Below are 25,650 nucleotides of genomic sequence, written 5' to 3' on the forward strand. Positions count from 1 at the left end.
AGAAAGAAAGAAAGAAAGAAAGAAAGAAAGAAAGAAAGAAAGAAAGAGGGAGGGAGGGAGGAAGGAAGGAAGGAAAGTAGGTCTTTCTGCAGGAGGGAAGGGCAGGATGTCAAAAAAAAACCAAAAAACACTGAAAGTGAGAATGGAGAGAGAGTTTTATCAACTAACTCCATGACAGCACGCCAGCAAAAGTCCTGATCACTGTCTGCCCTGTGACAGCTTGCCTGGCAGGCTGCCCAGGTGCCACAGCAACTTCATCGTGCCATGACACCAGGTCTCTCCCCGATGGCTCGTTTGCTTTGTCACCAGTGACACTGGTCAGGCGGTCAAGCTTTCCTCTGCTTAGCGCCAAGGTCTTGGAGCCCGTCTCCTGCCTGCAAGTCGCCTGTGTGGCCCGTCTCCCAGCCGTCCAAAGATGCCTTAGAGATTCTGCCAGGATGTCCAACCCCAGCCAACTCGCACATCACTCTCTGCAACCTTGACCCCACCCAGCATGTGATGGCCACCAGGTGTGCTGTGTTAAAACCTTAAAGAGCATGAAAGAAAATCCACATCGATCTTGTTGAGACCTGAATGAGTCCGGGGACACTTTTTTCCTGCAGGAAACATGAAAGATCTTAACTCAAACTGGACCACAGACCTAAAGTGAAGTTAAAACCATCAAACCCTTAAAAGAACGTATGAGAATGAATTTTCATGACCTCGGGTTAGGCGGTGAATTCTCAGATAAGACACCAAGCGCACAGCAAGAAAAGAAAAGTTGGTAAGTTGGGACTTCATCACAAATAAAACGTTTGCGCTTCAAATGACATCATCAAGAAAATGAAAAGATAACTCACAGACTGGGAGAAAACACTAGCCAATCACGTATCTGATAAGGGACTAATATCCAGAATATATAAAGTACTCTTACAACTCAGTAACAACAACAACAACAAAAAGCCCAATTAAAAAATGAACAAAGGGGCACCTGGGGGGCTCAGTCGGTTAAGCATCCGACTTCGGCTCAGGTCGTGACCTCGCGGTTTGTGAGTTCGAACCCCACGTTGGGCTCCGTGCTGACAGCTCAGAGCCTGGAGCCTGCTTCGGATTCTGCGTCTCCTCCTCTCTGTGCCCCTCCCATGCTCATGCTCTGTCTCCCTCTGTCTCTCAATAATAAATAAATGTTAAAAAAAAAAATTTTTTTTAAAGTGAACAAAAGAGGAGCCTGATTGGCTCAGTCAGTTGAGCATCCAGTTCTGGATTTCGGCTCAGGTCATGATCCCACGGTCGTGGGATCGAGCCCCATGCTGGGCTCCATGCTGAATCCAGAGCCTGTTTGAGATTCCCTCCCTCCCTCTGTCCCTCTCCCCTGCTTGTGCTCTCCCACTCTCTAAAATAAACTAAATAAATAAATACATTTTTTTTTAATTTTTAAAAAATAAGCAAAAGATTTGATTAGACATTTCTCTGAAGAAGACATGAGAATGGGGAATGAGTATCTGAAAAGATGTCCGGCCTTACAAGTCGTTAGTGAAACACAGATCAAAACCACAGTGTGACATTTCACATCCTCTGGAGTCAAAAAGACGGACCACAGCAACAACCCGTGAGGATGTGGAGAAAGGAAATCTGATCGGTTGCTGGCGGGAAGGTAAATGGGGCGGCCACACTGGAGAACAGCTTGGAAGTTTCTCAAAATGTTAAACGCAGAGTTACCACGGACACTGGCAATTCCAGGCCTCAGTATCTGCCCACGAGAAATGAAAATATATGTCCACACAGAGACTGAAGCCCAATGCTCATAACAGCATTTTTCACGATAGCGAGAAACTGGAAATCACACCCGTATCCAGCCGCCGATGCGCACATACATAGCGTGTATATCCACGCAATGGAATACCACCCTCCAATATGGTGTTCTGACCCATCCTGCAATATGGCGAACCGTAAAAACATTCTGCTGAGTAAAAGAAGCCAGTCACAAAATATCACGTACTGCATGAGTCCGTGTACGTGAAATGTCCAGAACAGGCAAATCTATAGAAGAAGAAAGTAAATTTGTGGTTTCCTGTGGCTCAGAAGATGGGTGGACAGGGGAGCGGGGGTGACAGAAATGTTCGAAAATTAGATGGGTCTGATGGCTGCAAAATTCTGGGAATATACTAAAACCCACTGGATTGTACATTCAAAACAGGTGCGTTTGGGGGCACCCAGGTGGCTCAGTCGGTTAAGCGTCTGAATCTTGATCTCAGCTCAGATCTTGATCTCAGGGTTGGGAGTTGAAGCCCCACATCCTACTTAAAAAAAAAAAAAATTTTTTTTTTTAACTATTTACACGATGGCATGTAAATTGTATCTCAATGAGTCTACTAAAAAAATAACGATCCCACATTCCCGTGCAGTGAGCTGGCCTCTGAGCTCATCGATGGCCGGCTTCCATGTGAGAAGACTCAGTCTCGATCTATCTCCTCCATGAGTTGGTAAAAGCTCTTGGGACCAACGTCTGGTTGGTTTTGAATCTGTAGCACGTAACGCAGAGAGTGGCACACATTTGGGGCTTAAGGGATGTCTGAGGCAGGAATACGTGAATGGGTGACTTAAAGAATCTTTCAGGTCTTTCTCCTTAGAACATTCCTCCGGAGTGTTTCCAGCACTGTGTTGGCTCAAAATAACTTAGCGCAGGGAAGGCGGAATGGAGAGCCGTCCAGCGGGTTCAGGGTTTCAGTTTGGGAAGATGAGACAGACCTGAGGGCGGATGGTTGCCCAGCACGCGGATGTGCTTAACGCTGTTGGCCTATGCACTTGAACGTGGTGAAGACGGTCACCTTTAGGTCTGTTTTACCACAGTTAAAAAAGGAAAAGCTTTGGGGCGCCTGGGTGGTTCAGTCGGTTCAGTGTCTGACTCTTGATTTCGGCTCAGGTCAGGATCTCACGGTTCGTGAGTTCGAGCCCTGCATTGGGCTCTGGGCTGACAGCACAGAGCCTGCTTCAGATACTCTGTCCCCCCTCTCTCTCTGCTCTGCCCCCAGCTCGCACTCGCTCTCTCAAAATTAAATATAACATTTAGAAACAAAGAAAGAAAAAGCTTAGAATACAGACCACCAGGGGTGCCTGGGTGGCTCAGTCAGTTGAGCGTCCGACTTCGGCTCAGGTCATGATCTCACGGTTTTTGGGTTTGAGCCCCGCATCGAACTCTGTGCTGACAGCTCAGAGCCTGGAGCCTGGTTTGGATTCTGTGTCTCCCCCTCTCTCTGCTCCTCCCCCACTCATGTTCTGTCTCTCTCTCTCTCTCTCTCTCTCTCTCTCTCTCAAAAATAAACATTAAAAAATTTAAAAAAAAAAGACCACCAAGAAGACAGCTGACCAAAGACACACCCCAAGAATCTCACCACTGAAAGGACTAAGTAAAAAAGCACTTGAGTAGAAACCAGACCCCTAAGGACAGCACTCTTCTTCTTTTCAAACACAGCCCCAGAGCACCTGGGTGGCTCAGTCGGTTAAGTGTCCGACTTTGGCTCAAGTCATGATGTCGTCGTTCATGGGTTTGAGCCCCGCATCGGGCCCTGTGCTGACAGCTCAGAGCCTGGAGCCTTCTTCGGATTCTGTGTCTCCCTCTCTCTGCCCCTCCCCTTCGTGCTCTCTTTCTCTGTCTCTCAAAAATAAATAAAATTTAAAAAAAATTTTTTTTTAATTTTAAAACACAGCCCCAAACCCAGGACAGCAACCCCAAGGTCACATTCAGTTATTTGGTTGTACTTGAAAGTTCCAAGCTCCTAATGCAATGCCTGGCACTTCGAAGGTGCTCTACATATTTCCTGAACATTCTAGAATCACTTGAAGCAGCAGCTCAAGTTGCAAAAATCGTGTAGTCTCTGCCCAGAGTCATCAGGGTGCCTGGCACCCTCACCTCGATGCCAAAGACACACACCCCGCCCCCGGCTGCCTCCCCAGCGGGCCCTCCACCTTCTCTCGCCACAAAAAGCTGCAATTCCCCCACGCCACACCTTTCATTTTCTCGGTCTGAGAACGCAGGACCTGAGGCCATTCAACTCGCCACAGGAAAACCCAGGGTTCTGGAGGTTCGGGAGCGCATTCTTCGCTTAGCCTCGCGTGAAGGGTCATTTCACTAATCAGAAACAGGCCCAAACCGCCACCACCATTATCCATCACGAGGGGACAAGTAAAACCGAAACCAAGAGGCCACGAATCATAGAGAGTGAGGTAGTGACGGCTCCCAGGAGGCCACGCTCTCTGCCATTGTTCTCCTGGCTGCTGGTGAGCCATGGGTCAGGCTCAAGTGCACCCACTATGGCCCAGGTTCCGCATGACCCCTGACCCAAGAAAAGCACTAAGGGGGCTTGGCACTCCTCTTTTGTTAACAGGTAGTGTTATCTCAGGGGGAATTAGGGATCAATAAAGGCAGGGTTTTCCTTCTTTCAAAACCAGGGGGAACCGGCCACGCCTTTGTGTGTCTACGCACAAGTTACAGCAAACGGCCCTCGAGGCTGCTGCATAGCTCCCTGCAAACCCCCTGTTCGCAAAAGTACCACACAGTGTTCAATGCATCACACCATGTTCTACTGAGAAGTAAATATCTCCTCCACAAGTCACGGGGCGCCTGGGTGGCTCATTTGGTGAAGTGTCCGACTTTGGCCCAGGTCATGATCTCACGGCTTGTGAGTTCGAGCCCCGCGTCGGGCTCTGTGCTGACAGCTCGGAGCCTGGAGCCTGGAGCCTGCTTTGGACTCTGTGTCTCCCTCTCTCTCCGCCCCTCCCCCGCTCACTCTCTGAGGTCTCTCTCTATCTCTCAACACATTAAAAAAATTTTTAAATAAAGAAAAAAATTTTTTAAATCTCCTCCAGAAGTCACAGAAAGAACCACCTGACATTCAGAGGATCCATCACCTGTCGGCCTATCCTGTCAGCCGTACGTCCCCCCATGGCAGCGGAAGGCACAGTTAATAGCAGGAGAGACCCTCTGAGGGTCCCCGAAGCCCTGTACTGAGCATGAAAGGCGTGAACGAGATTCCCAGTCACCTCCCATCACTCTCCATTGGGAGTAGCTAATATGGCATATTACACAACAGGCGTCGGGACCTTCAGCACTCTGCCCTCCTCGGCCAACAACACCGTCAAGGGCGTGTAGCTTAATCAAGGGAATGAACAGGGGTGGGAGCAGATTACAACAGGCCCGGAGCATTTGGCCCCTGAAATACAGCAAACATACAGGGCCATCAGGAAGAGGGGAACATTCCAGATGCCGGATGCAAAGAAAAAAAGGAAATAAAATCCCAGGCTAGACCTAAAGATCCACCTTTCTTGACCATCTCTGATCCCCTTCCATAGAATATGACCTTCTCCTTACTAGGAAATTCTGGTATGATCTTCACAGACCATAGATCTGCTTCTTCATAAACAAATACTTTTTCCAAAAATAATTCCACTGTCTCACAGGGAATACACTTGCAGGTCAAATTTCACCACCTTCGATAAAGCAACGCTTCTATGCTTGTGGCTTCTACCCTTCTAACTCCAGATGGGAAGAGAAAACAACTAGAAATAGAACAAATGTGGGGTGCCCAGGGCGGGGGGCTCAGTCGGTTGAGCGTCTGACTCTTGGTTTTGGCTCAGATCGTGATCTCAGGTTTCGTGAGTTCGGGCCCCAAGTCAGGCTCTGTGCTGGCAGCACGGACCCTGCTTGGGATCCTCTCTCTCCCTCTCTCTCTGCCCCTCCCTTGATCGCATTCTTTCTCTCTCTCTCTCTCAAAATAAATAAATAAATGAACAGTAAAAAAAGAAAAAAAAAGAATAGAACAAAAGGAGGCTTTTAAGGAAACATTAATGCAATAACAGAGACCTTAGAACTCAGATCACAGCCTCCTTGCTATTTTTGGATCATGGCCGGACTCAGTGACTTTCTACATCTTGCCACAAAATTCTTCTAATTTTTTGTACCTTCTGGGTTTTTTTTTCCCCCCTCAAATCTCTACTGGACAGAATTTCAAAGGATCTCAGCCAATGGAAATGCCCTTGGCTGGTATTTACAGGGAGAACCAGGTGGAAGGCAGTCCGGCCTCCAACGTAACTTCCCTCTTCCCAGCTCCCTGTTCTGGGGCTGCGTGTTCAAGTGGCCACCCCGCTGAGCCACCCGTCGCAACCATGCCCACGGCACAGGTGACCTGCCAGCCACCCAAAGGGAACGAGGCTTGACCCCGAGACCTGGAAAGGAAGTGTGTTTCAGTCTTCTAAGATTGTTTCAGACCCGCACTCCTTTTTGGTAGAGCTAAACGATGTGACTAAGAATTCACCCTTTCTCGAAACTGCAGCACAGAGAGAAAAAAACTCCCGCGTCTGAACCCAGTTCTTTGTAATTCACATGTATTATCTACCCTATATGTTCATGGCTCATATGCAAACAGACTTTACACATACGCACCTCATACTCCAGGACTACGGGATGGCATCGTTGACATTCTTGTATTTAACTTCAGTAACGCCCTTTACAAAGACGCTTCTAGAAACCGGAGCTCCACTCTTATATTTTCCCACACCTACTTCTAGCTGCTATCTAATGGGTGCGTGTCACCCTATCCGTCCTCCTTTCTCTGCCGGAACGCACTCAAGTCTGGAGGCGGACAGGCTCTAGGTTGTAATGGAATAGGTAGCCTTTCACCTTCTGGGTCATGATACTGAGTCTGGGCCACATCAGCAGCATCTGAAAGCGGTTCCTGTGCCATCGATGGCCTTGCTGCAGACAAAAGCCACTGTTGTAGCTTTTCACCCTGTGGGAAGTCCGAAGCAGGAAAGGCAGTAAGGAATGAGCAGGAAGCCACCGAAAGAAACTCCCAGTTAGCCAGAGTCCATGAGAATGGTCTGAAGGAGGCTTTTGCAAGAGAAGCTTAACAGGTTTATAGTGGGTTTTTTTTTTGTTTGTTTTTTTTTTTTTGGAGAGAGACAGCACAAGTAGGGGAGGAGCAGGGGGGTGGGGAGAGAGAGAGAGAATCCCAAGCAGGCTCCGAGCTGTGAGCACAGAGCCCGACACGGGGCTTGAACCCAAAAACCGCGAGATCATGACGTGAGCCAAAGTCCGACGCTCAATGGACTGAGCCACCCGGATGCCCCAGGAGCTTTATAGTGTGATATAGATGCTGTGGGGAAGTGTCAGACAGCTCTAAAAAAGGCGAGTATCTTGCTAACCCCCGAAGTCCCACAAACTCCGATCAGCACTGCGCCAGAAAAGAGCAGGCAGGGAGACTCTGGTGACATAGATCAGGGGCCCCGAGGCCTAGAACAGTGCCTGGCACGAGCCACCTGCTGTACAAATAGTTGTTGAATGGAAGCAAAGGCCCATCCAGTACAGTAGCCTAAAAAAAAGCAGCTATATAAACATCAGGTTGTATTAACCTATCTAATCTTTAAAGGTGCCCATTCGGTCTAACTCCCAAAAAGCAACATGCGCAAAATGTGATGGCAGATCTGGAAAAGTTACGCAGCCATGGAACATACTGCGGTACATAGGTACCCAAGACCTAATGAGTCGGGTTGTTTTAGCTGACTGCAAACCGTGCGATATAATTACAGTAACGTACAAATGACTATTACACGGGGGAGCACTGAACGTGCTGCCCTCAAAAAGAGTTCTTTGCCCACCGTCATGCGTTTACTCAGTGATGATGACGATGCCTGTGTAAAACTTTCTGGTGTAGGCACACAGAGATCTGCCGCTTGGACCGGTTCCTAGGGAGCAGGGGAACGTGACCCCTGCCCGGGACGCGCACCGTCCCACAGCAGACGGGAGAGAGGAGCTGGCGGGCTCCCGGCTGCCCATGGCCGGTCTTCTTCTAAGAGAAGAGAGGAAAGCAGGGGGGGCAAGACCTTACCTCCTTCAGTCTTCGCCCACTAGTTCCTACTCATCCAGGCGAGCGTCACCTCTCCTGGAAACCATTCCATCCCACTCCACAGCCAGCCATGTCATCTCCGCCAGGGATGCCGTGGAAGAGACATGGCAGCAGTCAGCGCAGCGACCCCCCATCCCCGGGCTGTGAGGCTCAAAGGCAGGGCTCTGTCTTCACCACCTTCCTGTCCCGGCACCAAATCCGGGGACCACACACCTATACAGTCACGGCCAAAGAAATGTTGGCCAGACCAGACAGATGAACGGAGAGATGGACAGACATGGCTAACGACAGAATGGAAAATAAACACCCTGGATGTTAATTGTGTGCAATGAACCCTGGGGTCAGGAGGCCCCCCCCATCTAGAGATGTAAGTTTTACTTGTCTCTTCTAGAAAATGACAGTTTAAGGTGCCTGGGTGGCTCAGTCAGTTAAGCGTCCAACTTGGCCTCAGGTCATGATCTCACAGTTCATGGGTTCAGGTCCCACATCGGGCTCTGTGCTGACAGCTCGGAGCCTGGAGCCTGGAGCCTGCTTCAGATTCTGTGTCTCCCTCTCTCTCTGCCCCTTCCCTGCTCATGCTCTGTCTCTCTGTCTCAAAAAATAAATTTAAATTTTTTTTCTAAAAATTAGAAAATGGCAGTTTGGATGCTAATATTTAATGAACGCCTACCATGTGCCAGACAGAACATGCCTGTGAAGCAGTTATTCCTGTTCACGCCAGGAAACTGAGGGGAAAGCAGGAACGTGCCTCTCCAAGTCCACTGAGCGGGCAAACGACACAGCAAAGATTCAAAGCCCCGTGGTCTGGCTGCAGGAACCTGGCTTTTCCTAACAAAAGCCACCCAACGCCACATCACCTCTAAGGCTCCTTCTGTGCTATTGTTCTATGATTACAAAATGCTAATGACTCCAAAAGATATTCCGACGTCTCCAGGAGTAGAGGTGACATAGAACATTAAAAATTAACAGCGTTCATTTAATCTGACATAGTATATTGAATGTCGCCGTGCGTGAGGGCGACAAAGAAGCTCTGGGAAGTTCGTGATCCTTCTAAAATGACTTAACATGGAGCGGTGAACACTACTGTTTCTGTTCAGAACCAGCATGACCCCATTCATGCCTTTGGAAAAAACCATCTCACTTCTCTGCGACTATACCCCGAAGGACCTGAAACCAGCCTATGGCATTTCTCCCCTCTGAACTGTGGCTGTTCCAAGCCTTGAAGGGAAAGGGCTTCTCCAGCCTGGACGTGACTGTGTGTCACCATCTCACCAAATAACGGTGGCAGCACAGCCTCAACTGTACAAATCCACGATCAGATGAAGGGAGAAATGAAACCCGGGGGGCTGGTGTCTGAGGACATGGGCCTCTCAGCTTAGTTCTGTCCAGTGAAGGTGAGTTTCCTCCCTGGAAAACTGGGACCACCCTAAGCATCCAGGGAGCATTCCCACGTTCCGTTATTCTGCAAGACCAGAAGTGAATACAACCAGGGGACATCGAGCCAGAACGAGGGCATCTCAACCCGCAAGAAACTCAAGGACCTCTAAACCAACCAATCCATAAACACCTAGGCCAGGACCCACGCGGGTGAATGAGCCGCTCTCCCATTTCATCCTGTGGACTGCCACCCTCTAGAACAGGAGGCCACGTCAGTGGGAAGGCATCACGGCCCTCCTCGCCGCACCCCGCCAGCATCCCCCTCCTCTGTCGGCCTCCTCCCTCGTCCCCCGTGACGTCACCGTAACACAGAAGCGGAAAGGAGATTTTTTTTTCCCCAAAAGTCCAGAAGTCCTCAGAGAATTCACATATTCAAAAAAAAAAAAAGAAAGAAAGAAAAAGACTGCCTACTGGGTGCACAGGTACCAAACCTCAGATGACTCTGCTCCAGGGCTCAGAGTCCGGGAGATCCACACGGTCAAAACCGCCGCATACGTAAATCCTATTCGAGCCTGATGGAGCGTCAGGAGCCCGAGGTTTTCCTGGGTGACCCTCGGCAGCCCCCTAAACCTCTCCATCACTCTGTTATCTCCTCCCGCCCACCGAAAAGGGCCATTACTAATAACAAGGAACACTCCATAGAAAAGTGAATTAGCACAAACTATGGCCACAAAAAAGCCCACAGCCAGCAACTCCCTTCCCCGAGTGGGAAGCAGAGAGCTTGACTGGGCATATTAAAACCAGGTCTTTGTATTGCATTTACCACCCTGGCTGCAAAAATGCTCGTAAAGCCATCATTAGCGGGCTCGCAGCTGTCAGCCCTGCCTGCGCCCGCCGGCTGCTGCGACGGTCTGCCATCCCTCCCTGCTCGATGCCCTTTTAATCGCACAGACCGCTTTATTAGCTGCCTTGACCTCCCATAAAAGCTTGGGCCTGACAACGTCTGAAACCTGAGACAGGATGTCCACCGCGTTACCAGCCCGGATGCTCCCTTCGCGGCCCCTGCGCAGTGCGCACACGCACAGCCCGGGAGGGTAGAAAAGCTCCTGGGGAATTTCACAAATAGGAACCCGGGCAAGTTCTGGGGGACAAGAACCGGAGGCAAAACAAAGGCTACGGTATCGGGGAGCACGATCCACATGCACACGCGCACCCGCGCCCAGTGCAAGAACCAGAAGGGACAAGGGGTGCTCTGTCCCTGCTCTGTCCCTGCTCTCCACTGTCCCTGCACCGAAGTTCTAGCGCAGCTCAAGTCCACGCGAAGCTGGGCTCCTAACAGCCATGCTCCCTGAGCTGCGTTCAGACTATGATGCAAAGTGATTCCAGTCGAAACAGGAGTTCAGGGAACGGTTCACGGCAAGCAGACACTTTAAGGACAAGCTGGGTGAGTGGTTCAGGAAGGAAAACGAAATGGATCAAAAACTAACGGATCTCGTGGACTCAGCCCGTGGCGACCCGCTGCCTCCCACAGAGACCACGCTGCCACACTGCAGGTCTGTCACACCTGAGTCGTGCACACGGCATAGGGGGGGCATGAATACTGGTCTCAACAAGTATGGCCCCGGCTAGGTGCCCGTAAGAGCAAAGGGAAGAAGGAGAAATCAAAGAGGGCGAAAAGGTTTCAGAAAAAAAAATCTAGAGGTAGAATTTTTTTAAAAGAAGGACAAATAAAATGTCTGGAGTTCGGATGTCCCTATACTGCCACCCAAGATGAACTCCCCGCAAATTATTTCTAAACCCTGGGGCGCCTGGGTGGCTCAGCGGGTTAAGGGTCTGACTCTTGGTTTCTGCTCAAGTCATGAGCTCACGGTTCGTGGGCCCCGCATCCACGCTGACAGCGCAAAGCCTGCTTGGGATTCTCTTTCTCTCTCCCTCTCTAAATAAATTAATTAATTTTTTAAAAATTTATTTCTAAATCCTAATCAGGACGGCAGATTTTTTTCCTGTAAAACTACAAGCAAAAAAACAAAAAACAAAAACAAAAAACCCAACAACTACAAGCAGTCTTTATACCTAAGGCGATATTTTTTCTCAAACGTTCCTTACCAAAGTGCTCTTATAAAACCTGTTGTCCTTCTGTCTGCCCAAGTTTATTTCTGCATACAAACACAGAAGACAATAAAGTAAACAGCGTTTTGAAGAAACAGGAAGAGTCTTGTCCGTCTGCTGATGACCCGAACTCCAGACATAGACAGGTCGGGGATGGCGGTGCTGAGCACCTCTGTCTGGACGGGCGAACGAGGAGGACAGGCCTGGCCGGCCGAGGGTGGGAGGCCCACAAACGGGGCCGCCCACGGAACAGCTCCAGGCTCCTGGTTCAGCCCGAAATCCATCGAGAGCCTTGCCAAGCTTATCCGTCTGGACTCTGGGAGCAAGGACTGGGCTCACAGTGTCGGGGCTCCTCTCCGGCTTCACAGGGACCCGCAGAGGCCACCAACTCCGGCCCTCTTGGTTTACAAATGAAGCACCGGCTGGCTGGCCGGCTGGCCCAAGCTCAACGTGCTAATTAGTGCTGGAGACAAGATTGCATCTCTGTCCCCTTGTCTAAGGACGGTCCTCTCTCCTCTAAACATCTGGGATTGGAGACACCTGGGTGGCTCAGTCGGTTAAGCAGCCGACTCCGGCTCAGGTCACGATCTCACGGTTTGTGAGTTCAAGCCCCGAGATGGGCTCTGTGCTGACAGCTCAGAGCCTGGAGCCTGCTTCGGATTCTGTGTTTCCTTCCCTCTCTGCTGCTCCCCCGCTTGTGCTCTATCAAAAATAAATAAATGTATAAAAAAAAATTTTTTTTAATAAAAAAAAAAAAAAAACCCATCTGGGACTATAGTCAACCTGAGATGCTTACCAACCACCAGCCCTTTATTTTGCTGCTTCTCTCGCCCCCTCTCGTCCTTCCTCCTCCTCGTCCCCTTATCTTATTCCTCCCCTTTCCGTCCTTCTCCCGTCCACCCCTTGGCCCCATCGCCATGCTGCCTGGCTTGGCAGAGATGTGACACTCCCGCTCACCGCTGGGGCAGCAGGGAGGGCACCCCAGGTCACTGTCAGCTGCCACGCTCAGGACCAGGACGTCCCTCTCTGGAAAGACACACAACTGAGCCAGGAGGCCGATTATTTTTCTTAGACAATGGTGGTTGCTAGCTGTTTGCCTGGATTCAGCTGTTTAATTTCTGTGTAGCCGCTTGGTTAGAGAGGTCAACAGTTGAGGGTTGTTGTTATTGGTGTCTTACTCAATTAGTAAGTAAGTCTCCTGTGGCTGCATGAAACCACCATTTAGGTGGAGCAGGGCGTAGAGAAACAGTGAATTCCAACCCCAAGGAAAGCGACCGCTATAAATAAGACGGTATTTTTTCCCCGGGAAGTGTAGCCGCTTATCACTGCTAATTAAAAAAAAAATGGAATCATACCCAAGGAAAATCTCAGCTCTTTAAATTCCTATGTTAACTTCGGGTGGGGGGGAAGTCCTGAATTAGCAATTGTAAGTCTCAGACATCACTCAGATGAGATAAAGAAGTAATGAAAGTCCACATTTTGTCACTTCTGTGGTGGCAGAGTAGATTTTTAACTTATTATTTGCAGCTCACGGTTTAAAAATAAAGACATTTTGTGCATAAGGACTATCAAAGGTTTTTAAACCATGCTGTGGGTTGACAGCTAAGCCTTTTTCCAAAAACTTTGTGTGGCTGGCAAAATATTGAACTTAAACTCCATTAAGCAGAAACCACGAATCAAAATAGCCCCTCAGAGGTACAACGTGGTCTATTACACTTAAGATATACTTAGATATGGTTCTGCTTATCAAAAGAATTCACTCTACCCCAGAGCCTTCTGATACGTTAGCCCACGTAGCAGCACAGGAATATCGACCCTTCCTGGGTAAGAGTTTACAAGAACCCTCTGCCAGCTGAGATGTGTGCAGGAAATACCGCTTGGTGGGGGAGGGTGTCTCTATTTCCAGACTTCTCCGAGAGGTCTGGTCGGAATCGATGCGATAGGATCAGCAAAGCATAACTGCAAAGAAAACTGTCTGAGAAAGATAAAGCTGGATGGGAAGGCAGATAAGCCCAAATTCCTGGTGCTGCCCAGATCCGGGTGGGGGGGGGGGGGGAGGGGGGAGCCGGGCTCTCCTTCGTTCCTGGGCAGAAGTGCTAACTACTAGGTTTTCGATGCTCCCTGGGGGGGGGGGGGGGGGGGGGCCCTGGGGGGGGGGGGGGGGGGGGGGGGGGGGGGGTGGGGGCCTCCTGAGGGGCGGGGCTTAAGGCAGGGATTTCCATCCATGACAAGGAATCTCCACCCCTATTCAGGCCATCTCAACTAAAAGCAGTGGCGATTTTGGTCAACTGAGCACCCCCAAATTTTCTGTGGAGTCACCCAGAGGGGAATGCATTAAGTGCTTTGTTCACGTGGAGGTGAGGAAATGGAAAAGGAGAGGAGCTGAATGGTTCCACTTTCTCTGACCGCTGCTTTCTCGTTTTTGCTGTCAGACACTGGCAAAATGAAGAAAGAGAGAGAGGAAGGAAGGGAGGGAGGGAGGGAGAGAGGAAGGGAGGGAGGGAGGGAGGGAGAGAGGAAGGGAGGGAGGGAGGGAGGGAGGAAGGAAGGAAGGCAGGCAGGAAGGAAGGAAGGAAGAAAGGAAGGAAGGAAGGAAGGAAGGAACAGAGGGAGGGAAGAGAGAGAGGGGGCCTTGCATAAAATTCACCTTCCTGGACAAAGTCATTGGAATGAAAACAAAGCAATGGTTGAATATTACCTCACACATTTCACTGGCCCTCACAACCACCCTGGTGGGGGTCCTATCATTGCTGCCATTGTATGGACGAAGAACAACCAAGCTCAGAAAGGCTGTGCTCAAGGTCACACAGTGATGTAATCTGATTTTCCACCCAAGTTTGCTGACCCCAGATCTTCACTTTTAACGTCAGTTTCGTAAGCGCCTCAAAAATGGATCTCTCTTAACCTCTTAGTGTTGTCAACAACTCAAATGCTACCTCAACTGCCCTCACCCCTCCATCCACTTCTGGACACAACGTCATTGCCTGCTTCTCTCCAGGCACCAGAAACTCTTCTAACAAAGATTCCCAGCCGCCTCCTAGTTGCTAAATCAAGGGAAACCTCAGTCCTTACCTCCTCGATCTCTGCAAGGCATCTGACCTTTACCACCCTACTCCTACCTCCTCTCTGTTTCCAGGAATCCACTGTCTCCTATTTTCCTCCCCTTCTTCTGGCCTCTCCTTGATTTCTCTTCCCGGCTCCTCAGGCTGTCTGTGCCTTCAATGTCCGTGGGTCCCACAGCTCTGTGTTCTAACATCCTCCAGGGAGAGCTCATCCTCTGGGGATCCCACCACCCTCCCCGAGCCAACATCTCCCAGACTCACGTCTCTAGCTCTGAATGCTCCTGGGACCCATGGGAGCATCCCGCTTCAAGCTCCACAGAGCCCAAAGCAGTTTTGTTATCCACAACCTTTCTCAAAAATCAGACCCACAATAACAAAAACCCTATCCCCACCTATACTCTCTGTCTCTCACTCTCTCTCTCAAAAGTAATTTTTTTTTAACTTTTGATTTAAAAAAGTAGATTGAAGGAGAAAAATCATATGATCAACCTCCCTAAAGCCTGAAAACACATCTGGCAAAACATAGGGCCCATTCCTAAATCAAATAAGAATGGGGTACTTCCTTAATTTGTAAAACTATACGTACACCTTAGTTCAAAAGCCAACATCTCTCTCTCTCTCAAGATAAATAAATAAATATTTTTAAAAAGGGGGGAAGGTGCCTGGGTAGCTCAGTCGGTTAAGCGTCTGACTCTTGTGTTGGGTTCTGCGATGACAGGATGGAGCCTGCCTGAATTCTCTGTCTCCCTCTCTCTCTGTCCCTCCCTCACTCATTCTTTCTCTCTCTCTCTCTCTCCCCAAATAAATAAACATTAAAAAATTAAATTTTTCAGTTTAAAAAACTAAAATAAAACAAAAGCCAGTATCTTCATGGGAAAAACCATACACATTCCCACCGTATCTGCTACCACTGAATACTGTACTGGGGGCGTGAATCAATGTAACAAAGAACAGACAACCATTAAAGGGGTAAAAACAGCAAAGGAAAAGACTAATGATATCTCTACTTTTGTAAGATAAATGCTTTCAAAAACCCAAGAATACCAGTTTTAAAAACTGAGAAACACATCTAAAGAGTTTAATAAAGCAACAGGATATAAAGTTAACATATAAATCAATATCCTGCTGATACATAAACAAGCCTCAATTAGAAGAGAAGATGTTCATTTGTAACAGCAATAAAAGATATAATATCTAAGGGCAAATTTAACAAGAAATGCACAAAGTCTACAGGAGAAAAAAAACCTTTAAAAATTGCTGAAAAGTGGGGCACCGGAGTGGCTCAGTAGACTGTGCGCCTAACTCTTGATTTCAGCTCAGGTCATGAGCCCAGGGTCACGGGATCGAGCCCCGCGCCGGGCTCTGCACTGAGCATGGAACCTGCTTAAGTTTTCTCCCTCTCCCTCTGCCCCGCCCCCCTCTTAATTAATTAATTGACTGACTAATTAAATTGCTGAAAAGTAGACTTGTTCAAATGGAATGACACTTCCTGTTCTTGGGAAAGATTCAACATCATAAAGATACCAAATACTACCTTTCGGCCAGAACTGCCATCTTCCGGCAATTCGCCAAAACGACCAACACAAAGGGAAAGAGGAGAGGTACCCGCTAGATGTTCTCTAGGCCTTTTAGAAAACATGGAGTTGTTCCTTTGGCAACATACATGCGAATCTACAAGAAAGGCGATACTGTGGACATCAAGGGAATGGGCACTGTTGAAAAAGGAATGCCCCACAAATGTCACCAAGGCAAAACTGGAAGAGTCTACGACGTCACCCGGCATGCTGTTGTCACTGTTGGAAACAAACAAGTGAGGGGCAAGATTCTCGCTAAGAGAATTAATGTACGTATTGAGCACATTAAGCATTCAAGGGGCCGAGATAGGTTCCTGAAGTGTGTGAAGGAAAATGATCAGAGACAGAAGGAAGCCAAGGAGAAAGGTACTTGGGTTCAGCTGAAGTGCCACCCTGCCCCACCCAGAGAAGCACACTTTGTGAGAACCACCGGGAAGGAGCCTGAGCTGTTGGAACCCATTCTCTATGGATTCATGGCATAAGTGTAAAAAAAAAATAAATAAAAGACTCCAAGACTGTAAAAAAAAAAAAAAAAAAAAAAAAAAAAGATACCAAATACCCCCCAGGTTAACATATAAACTAAGCATGGTCCCAATTAAAATAAATATTTTTCTGGAGTTAGGCAAGCTGATTTTAAAGTTCATATGGGGGGTGGGGGGGACCTGGGTGGTTCAGTTGGTTAAACGTCTAACTTCAGCTCAGGTCATTAAGCTCACAGTTCGTGAGTTCGAGCCCCGCGTCAGGCTCTGTCCTCACAGCTCAGAGCCCGGAGCCTGCTTCGGATTCTGTGTCTCCCTCTCTCTCTCTGCCCCTCCCCAGCTTGTGCACACCTGCTCACTCTCGCTCTCTCCCCCTCTCTCTCAAAAACAAATAAACATTTTTTTAAAAATTAAAAAAAATAAAGTTCATACAGGAAAACATGAGGAGTAACCAGGAAACTCCCAGAAAGGAAAGGCACTGTTTGGGAGAGGGAGGGCTAGCCCTACCAAATATTAAAACTTACTACAAAGATTCTATATTTAAAAGAGTGCAGAACTGGCACACGAAGAACCAGATAAACAGAACATGGCAGAAGGTCCATAAACAGACCAAGTGCAACTGAAAATTTGTTTTATGACAATGACGGTGTCTCAGATCAGTGGGTGGAAGATGGATGTTTTAATAAAGGGTCTGCTGACAACTGGATAGACATTTAGAAAAAGATAAAATTGATCTATACCTTCCATTATACACCAAAGTAACCTCCCAGTGGATCTGATATCTAAATTTTAAAAAGGAAAGCATACAAACACTCAACAAAAACAAAGGCAGATTCCTCTGAAAGCTGGACGTGCTGGACAGACAGTCAGCCTTTGTAACCATGAACTTGACATCCAACTTTCTCAGATGGGTCCCGGAGCATCCCACAGGCGGTGGGTAAGCAGAATGACAGATACAGACTGATTTACTATTTTGATCAACATTTTTAAAGTAACTTAGGGATACGGGTTTATTCCAGGTCCTCGGGCACCTTCGTAAATGCACTTTAAGAGATCTCTGACTGGTCTAAGTTAAGTATGAAAGGTCAGTGGGAACCCATCTGAACAGGGCTGCTTTGCCACAGGAAGACGATACAGGAGGCTTAAAAAACAAAAAACAAAAAAAAAAAAAAAAAAAGGAGGGGGGTTGGTTAAAGAAAAGATGCTATGGTCAGCCTGTGACTCAAGATAGTAAAAAGGAAAGCGGTTTGTATCCCTGAAAAGAGACCGTGAACCCTGACAGACGCCAGCCAACTTGCAATCTTTGCTGGGACGGAACAGAGTTGAACTCTGGCAGCCTTACTGAGGTGGTGCGGAGACGTCCCCCTGAAGGGCTCTTCCTCCCAGAAGGTCAGTGCAGGGCCCTCCAACCGGGTGTTCTCAGAAGGGACAGGCAACAGTCTCAACTGAACGGTTATGAATATGAGGAAGTCCTTTGTCCCCCTGCGGTACACTCCAGCCGATAAAATTACGCAGCTCCGAATCCCCACAGCCCCACGTATTTTTCCCACCACCCCGCTGCCCCCAGACCCTAAAAGCGATGTTACCATCTGGGAGCCCGGGAAAAATAATCACAATAATAAATAACTAATGAAAATAATCTCCAGGCGGGGGGGGAAGGGGGGGGTGTCTCCCACTCGGGCAGTTGAACCAACAAAAACCCAAGGGATTTGGGGGGGGGGGGAGCTTCCTTGGATTTCTCCATTCCTGGCATCTTTACTCATGCTTCGGTTTGTGATCTGAACCACGTGGATCACTTGGACTTCCAGGGTAAGGAAATCGGGTTCATCTTTGTTTTGCTATAGATTTGGTAGATGGATGTGGGGGAGGGGTATATCGGAGTAGAGCGCCCAGCACACGCTAAGGACAGTAAGCATCACCATTAGTATCAGCCAATGAATGACACAATCTGTGATATGCCAGAGAGCAACTGATGTTGCCTCAAGTTTATTGACTTGATCCTTCCAAATGCTGACAAATTACTAGCCTCAGCCATTTAAAAATCACATTTCTAATGCAATAATCCTACGTGCAGTGAGTGTGGAAGAAATTACTACAGCCCAGGGGTTTTTACAAAGTGAATTAAGTCACTATAAAAACTGACCGTGTTGGTTCACAATTAAAAGGCTGGTAGAATGAAATGCCATTATTCCATAGCTTGCTAGGCCTTAAGGAAGAGATCACCGTTCACGTGTCTCTACTGGGAATGTTTTCAGAATCCCTAAAATGTCTCAGACACGTTTTAATGATAAATGCTACAGGACTTTTTCATCGGTGATGTTATCTATTAGCTGATCTCGTATCTAAAATATTTCTCAAATGGAAAAGACTCAAATAACATTTTCTGAAAAGAGCCACGTGTTCTTAAAAGATTTCAGATACACAGCTCTCAGAATTCGTACGTGTTTAAAATGTAATACGTTCCGTATCTATTTCTAAAGAATCATACCACGGCTTCTGGAGGAACTTTTAAATAGTTTTTTCGTACCCGTTTTGGAGCTAGGAAAACACACACACACATATTCCCCAAGTCTAGACTTCCTTGGGCTCTGGCTATTTAGAGTCTACGTTTGGTGTTTTTAAACCCCTATGACACATTCCTTTCTTTCATCTCTGTGATTCCTGGCCACCCTTCTCAGTGTGTCTGGCTAATCTTCCTGATATTTCTGGGGCCTAAATGGACCCAGAATACTTGGCTGAGAAAAAAAAAAAATCAGATAGGAATGTGATTCTGGACCTTTTTTTTTACATAAAAGATTTCCTTGTATTGATATGGAAATGAACAGATGTCTGATACCCTTTTGCCAACCTGGAACATTTCTGCTTACTCCAGGGAATTCTTTGGGGCTGATGTTTCTTAGGGTTTCCACTGTCAATTCAAAAGTTCTGTCCCCGTTATCAGAACGATCTAGGATAGCCCCAAAATGGGAGATTCATTGCTTGGCCCCTATTTCTGCTTGGTGCCTCGACTGTGTGTAAAACAGGAAAGAGAGTAGATACGAAATGGCTTTATATTTGCTCACTGGAACACTACAACGCGCAAAAGGACTGTTTTTACTGACAATCCCAACAAATCTGTAGCTTTGCACATCTACACTCTGTTTTATCGGACCACTTCTGCTTCCCAGCCCTGGAAAAGACATGATATAAACCCAGGAAGTACTTTTTTTTTTTTTTTTTTTTTACTGACTGAAGTAATAAAAGTCAATCCAAATGTTTTACGGTCTGTCACCGGGCACAAATCTTTGCTCAGCCAGGTAAGTTGTTATTTGAAAGGACAAACCCAGAGCGTCGCGAACGGTAGCTGGAGCTCACGGTTGCCGTTTCTACACGCCAGAGTCCCCTTCAGTCCTACACCGGCCTCTACTCTCTCTCTGTCCAGAAACCTCAAACTCGGTGCATGGAAAACCAAACCCGTTATCACCGCTCTCTTTGAGCTCCACCCGAATCGGCCCCTCCTCCTGTTCCTACTTCGGTGAACACCAACCCCACCCACCCAGTTACCTGAGCTAGAAATCTCCAAATCGCGTTACCTGGTGCCACGGAGCCTTGTTCCCCCGTGGCCACGTGACTCCTAAGAATACTCAGAATATGGTGGTCACTCCTCAGGCCACCAGAGCCACTGTCGAACTCGTGGGGCCAGCCAGACACCCCTGATGGGCTCGCCGGCACCTTACCTCCCCTCCTTAACCAACTGTCCCGGGCACAAAACTGGGGGGATTCAGTAGGGCTTGCTACCTACCAGTGGGCACAGGGTGAGAACCCACACAGCTGGAGGATATTTGGAGAATATACTCACGAAACCAGCAAACGAAAGTGGAAAACGTTTCGTGAGAAAATCCCTAAATATGTCAACCCTAAATCTAACGGTATCTTGGCTAAGTGACAATCATCAACCCTCACGTCTTTCTCCAAGGAAAGTTTAAAATACAGACAAAAATGGGGGCGCCTGGGTGGCTCAGTCGGTTGAGCGTCCGACTTCGGCTCAGGTCATGATCTCACGGTTTGTGAGTTCGAGCCCCGCATCGGGTTCTGTGCTGATGGCTCGGAGCCTGGAGCCTGCTTCGGATTCTGTGTCTCCCCCTCTCACTTGCCCTCCCATGCCAATGCTCTGTCTCTCTCGGTCTGTCAACAATAAATAAACATATAAAAAAAAAATTTTTAGGGGCACCTGGGTGGCTCAGTCGGTTAAGCGTCCAACTTCAGCTCAGGTCACGATCTTGCGGTCCGCGAGTTCGAGCCCCGCGTGGGGCTCTGGGCTGATGGCTCAGAGCCTGGAGCTTGCTTCCGATTCTGTGTCTCCCTCTCTCTCTGCCCCTCCCCCATTCATGCTGTGTCTCCGTCTCAAAAATAAATAAACGTTAAAAAAAATTTTTTTTAAGAAAATAAAACACAGACACAAACGGATTTACTCGATGTCACAAAATGAATCAGTGGTGGAGAAAGAACTAAATCCAAATCCGTCCTAAAACAGTAAGATTCCTGAATGTGCTCTTCTCCCTCTGATTTTTAAACAGCCACTGAGGAGACTTTTAATACCACTTAGTAGAGTTTAGTATTCTTATCAAGAAAATATTTTCCAAATACAGTTAAGCAACTTAATTACCATGATGATTTTTGCTAATTATCTCTCAAAAACATGCCTTTATCTTCTAGACTCTTACTCTCCAGGGCAAATTGCACGTTGGAGTCACAATGACATCCCTTGGTGCAATGAAACTTAGCTCTTTTGGTACCTGAGGGCTACTTAAAACATTGCAACTTAAACAGCACAATGGAAATTGTACCTAATATGAGGGTACCAATGCTTAAAAAAGAAAAATAGAACTAAATTTATCGTTTAGGCCAACAAATTGAGGCCCTATACCTCATGATTAACAATGAAGCAGTCCAGGGGCGCCTGGGTGGCTCAGTCGGTTGAGCATCCGACTTCAGCTCAGGTCATGATCTCACAGTTCCTGAGTTCCAGCCCCACGCCTGGAGCCTGCTTCAGAATGTGTCTCCCTCTCCCTCTGTTCCAACCCCGCTCGCACTTTTTCTCTGTCTCTCTCAAATAAAGATTTTAAAAAATTAAAAAAAAATAAGGCAATCTAGATCGCTGTGGTTTCTGGCTAAGTCTTGCACACCCCCTGTACCAAACATCATGTTTCACCGCACTATGTCACATACGAAACTCCAGGCAACAGTGGCATTGTATGATATTGATGTGTGCCTTACAGTGATCCTGTGTGACTCTCCCCGTGATTGACCGCTCTTCCTCAGACATGCCTGGGTCACCATAAGGTGGCACAGAACACTGAGATTCAGGAAATCCAATGATCAGTTCCCCAGGATCACTTTCATTTTATCAGGTAAATAAAATTGACAAATATATTGAACTGCCTCTGGTAACCCTGGGAATGAATTTTCCAGGTGCCTCAACGAAACCAAAACTCGACTTTGTCACATGACTCCACAAAACGTGAGGGATACATTTGAATTTCAACATGTTTCTCCTCCCTACTGATTTCCTTCCCTTCCTCCATATTTATAGAAAGGGTCTATTTGGATTTACCTTTGCACACACGAGCACTCAAACAACACCATAAACAACTATTGTAAGAACAGGTCCTCAAGAATGTTCTAGAATACTTCGGTAGACTGTAACTTAACTAGGATTGCCAAATATAGGATGATACCTTGGAGAACCGAGGTTTTTCAAAATGCATCAGATGGTCTAGTCCGGTTGGACCATCTCACAGCGCCCCACCCTCTTCCTTTGCGGCACTCACCGCAAATGGGAATAAATTCTGAATTGTGCATTTCGTGGTTGAATGTATCATCCGTTAGAACGCAAACTCCATGTGGACAAGGGCTGTAGGTACCTGTTATTCAGGGCCTTGCTAACACAGTGCCTTGAATGTGGCAGGAAATCAGGGACTATTGATAAATGATCAAAAGAGCAAATAAATAAACCTGTGAGTGACCAAGTAGTGTTAAATTGGAGGGTACAGAATGCAAGTATAAAATCCGCTTTCAGATTTCCTGAGATTTGTTCGCAGGGTGCCTGGCCAGATTTATTACCAAGATACAAAAAAAAAAAAAAAAAAATGGCATACTGACAACAATCCACAGGTTAATTATTCTTGAGATGAATGCAGGATTCATAAAACCAATTCTCTTGGTGGTAATTTTCCACATGTAAAATTTTACAACTTCTGTGGGTATTTGCTTAACTTAATTTAACCCTTGCGTATGAAAACAATGAGGCAGGCAGATGGAGTTGCCGCTAAACTTCCACCACTCGAAATCACGGTAGTTCGTTTCCAAAGTCCCAGAAATACACATCAGAAAACGCCACTGGGCAGTGTCAGAAATCCCCACAGCTAGTCACTGTTTTCTCCACAGTGCTCTCCAACCACTGATAAAAACTCTTTGAAGCGGAAGAGTAAATATTATCATTTGATAGTACTTGGACCCAACAGTGCAAACACAATCGCATTGTGTTGCACTCCGGGGGCTCCTGCGCGCACCACGCCACGGCGTTGCCATGGAGGGGACAACTTGCTCGCGGCAGGGGCGGGCCTGGAGGCGGCCGGGTTCCCAGGCGCCCCCGCCCCTTCACCTTCCTCGGGCCGACTCGCGGAAAGCGAGGGGGCAAAAACTGGCCTTCGAGGGTGTGTTTCTGTTTCCGTGATCCTGGGAACTAGGGGCCCACGATCAACAGTGGGGAACGCCGACCCCTAAATACCGGCTTGCTTTTACCACTCCCGCGGGCTTTTGGTGAGGGTCACGGGTGGCGGGGGGAGGGAGGGATCCGATGAGCCGGAGAGAGTGGGGGGAGGACTGCAGAGAGGAAACCCCCCCAGGAGCCGGGGTCGGCTGTCCTCCCCTCCCCCCGCACCCCGCGTCGCCAGGCTTGGCGGCACGCGGGAACAGGGTCTCTGGGGAAGGCGCCTCGAGGTCCCGGCGGGTGCGGGGAGCACGGCGAGGGGACTCGAGCGGAGGGCTGCAGGACCCGTAACCCGGGGCATACCCAGTGGAGCGAGAGGCCTCAAACCGCGGGCGCCCCTCCCGGCTCCGTGCCCCGCGGACGCCCTGGCGAGGGAGAGGCGCGGGGTGTCCCCCCCACCGCGGTCCGCCCGGCCTCCCGGCCCCGGGGCCGCCCTCCCTCCTGCCCCCGCGCGGGCTCACCTTGCCCGGGAAGGGCCCCGGGAGCAGCAGCTTCAACGCCTGCCTCTTCAGCTCCACCAGGCGGGCGTTGCAGTTCTCGCACCAGACGCCGCGGTCCGAGCCGGGGGAGGAGCCGCCGCCGCTGCCCGAGCCCGGGGAGCCCGTGCCGAAGCCCGGCGAGCCGCCCAGGGAGCCCGGCGAGCTGGTGCCAATGCCCGGGGAGGCGGGGCCCGGGGAGCCTGTGAACGAGCTCGGGGACGAGGTGCCCGAGCCGGGGGACGGGGTCCCCGACGAGCCGAGCGCCGAACCCGCGCCCTCGGGGGTGGGCCGGTTCCCGGCGCGCGACTCCTCGTATGCTTTCCGGTACCAGCTCTCGGGGGAGAAGGGCGCCGCGGGCTTGGTGGGCGAGCACACTTCATTCACCTGCGGGGGAGACGTGCAGAGTCAGGGGCCGCAGGGCGGCGGGCTCCCGCGTCCCCGGGGTGGGGTCGGGCCGGGCTGGGGGCGACCTCCCCCCGCCCTGCCCCGCGCGCGCCGGCCCGGAGATCCGCGCGCCCCCGAGGGCCCGGCCGAGTGCGCCCGAGACCGCCCCGAGCCCTGCGGCCGAATCTGCCTCCATCTGCCCCGTGAATCGTCCTTAAGTGGGTCCCCCCACCCCAGGTACCCCTGCACGGGTTCCCGGGCGCCGGCGGACTCCTCCTCCGCTCGGCTGGAGAGGGCTCGCTCGAGGGCTTTCCATGGTTTCTGCGGGGGGAACCCATACAGTCGGCACCCCCGCGCTTTCGAACCCGACACCCATCCCCAAAAGAACCCACGTTCAAGTTCCTGGAAGACGCTACGCCCGGGGCGGGTGGGGGTGGGGGGCTTCTGGATTTTTATTCATTCCGGGTACAGCCCTCCGGATCCTGGAGGTAAACGGAAGGTTCTCCCGGCTCCAGGGAAATGATCCCGAGGAATGGCTGAGGATTCATGGACACCCCCCCACACACACACACACACACATTTGGCTTAACTCTGCCTGGAAGTGCACGAATGCCGCAAAAGTTAGGGGTGCGGGGATGGAAAGGAACGGGAAGACAGAAAATTCCGAGGGTGAGGCTAGTGTGCGGGCGTCCTCGCCGGCGGGCCCGCCTCCGCGCACGCACAGCCTGGCGGAGGCGCCTCTGCAGCAGCAGGAGAGCTCGGGGCCGCCCTGCGCGGCCGCACGGCGCCGGTTAAGGGGGACCCCGGCCGAGGGGGCTCTGCTAACGCGCCTCCGCATCGTAGCCGTCGCAACTTACCCCGTATTTCTTGCCCCTGGTGGAGACCGCAAGCCTCTCTTTATTCCCCGCTACCGAATTCATGGTGGCCTTTGCAGAAGAGAGTGTCTAAATGTTCAACCAACACTACATCCAAAAGGTCTTCCGACCCAGAAGGGTACCCCCCCGTTGTCGGGGGGACTGGCTCTTGGCCCTCAAGTCAAGGTTCCTTAATTTGGGGTGGGGGGGAAGGAAAGAATCAAAGCAATGGACCCCAGAAGTAATAGCACTAATTTGCAGAACGGGTTGGAGTGGCTGGTTTATTCTTCTCTTCCAATAATGCTTTTCCTCCTCCTCTTCTGCCTCCTCCAGTCACACGTTCTCTTTTCACGGTCACATCCAGATCCCTGGCATTTCTCCCCAACCAAGGGAGTCCGTTTTCCTCCACGAGGGAAGCGAGGTGGGGGGGCGATGAGGCACCCGCCGCCGCGGGGAAGGCGGGTGAGCCCCGCCGCGCCGCGCCTCCGCGGGGCGCGCCGGCTGTGGGAACTTGTCTCCTTCCCGGGGCTCGGTAACTGAGTTCAAAGAAATTCTCCCAAAATATAAAGATCCAGACTCGGGGAGGAGCCTCGGCGCGTCGCGGAGCCAATATCCGCCGGCCCCGCTCGGCCTGACAGTTGCGCGAGGGCTGGGAGAGGCGGCGCGGCGTGGCCCGGGCGCCGCCGCGGTCAGCGCGCGCG

The 25,650-nt window shown here is 49.7% G+C and overlaps 1 protein-coding gene and 1 pseudogene across 1 annotated transcript in view; one reads left to right on the plus strand and one right to left on the minus strand.

The window, feature by feature from the left end:
- Positions 1 to 25,644, minus strand: part of KIF26B (kinesin family member 26B) — a 464,847-nt gene extending 439,203 nt beyond the window's left edge. Inside the window, exons 1-2 of the mRNA XM_049633800.1 lie at positions 24,953 to 25,644; positions 23,694 to 24,095 (exon numbers count right to left, since the gene is read on the minus strand). Coding sequence (XP_049489757.1) covers positions 23,694 to 24,095; positions 24,953 to 25,015 — 465 coding nt within the window. The 5' untranslated portion in view covers positions 25,016 to 25,644. The remainder of the gene's footprint in view (positions 1 to 23,693; positions 24,096 to 24,952) is intronic.
- Positions 15,912 to 17,653, plus strand: LOC125925847 (60S ribosomal protein L21-like; annotated as a pseudogene).
- Positions 25,645 to 25,650: the final 6 nt, after the last annotated feature.

The sequence above is a fragment of the Panthera uncia genome, chromosome F1, assembly GCF_023721935.1.
Source record: "Panthera uncia isolate 11264 chromosome F1, Puncia_PCG_1.0, whole genome shotgun sequence".
NCBI lineage: Eukaryota > Metazoa > Chordata > Mammalia > Carnivora > Felidae > Panthera > Panthera uncia.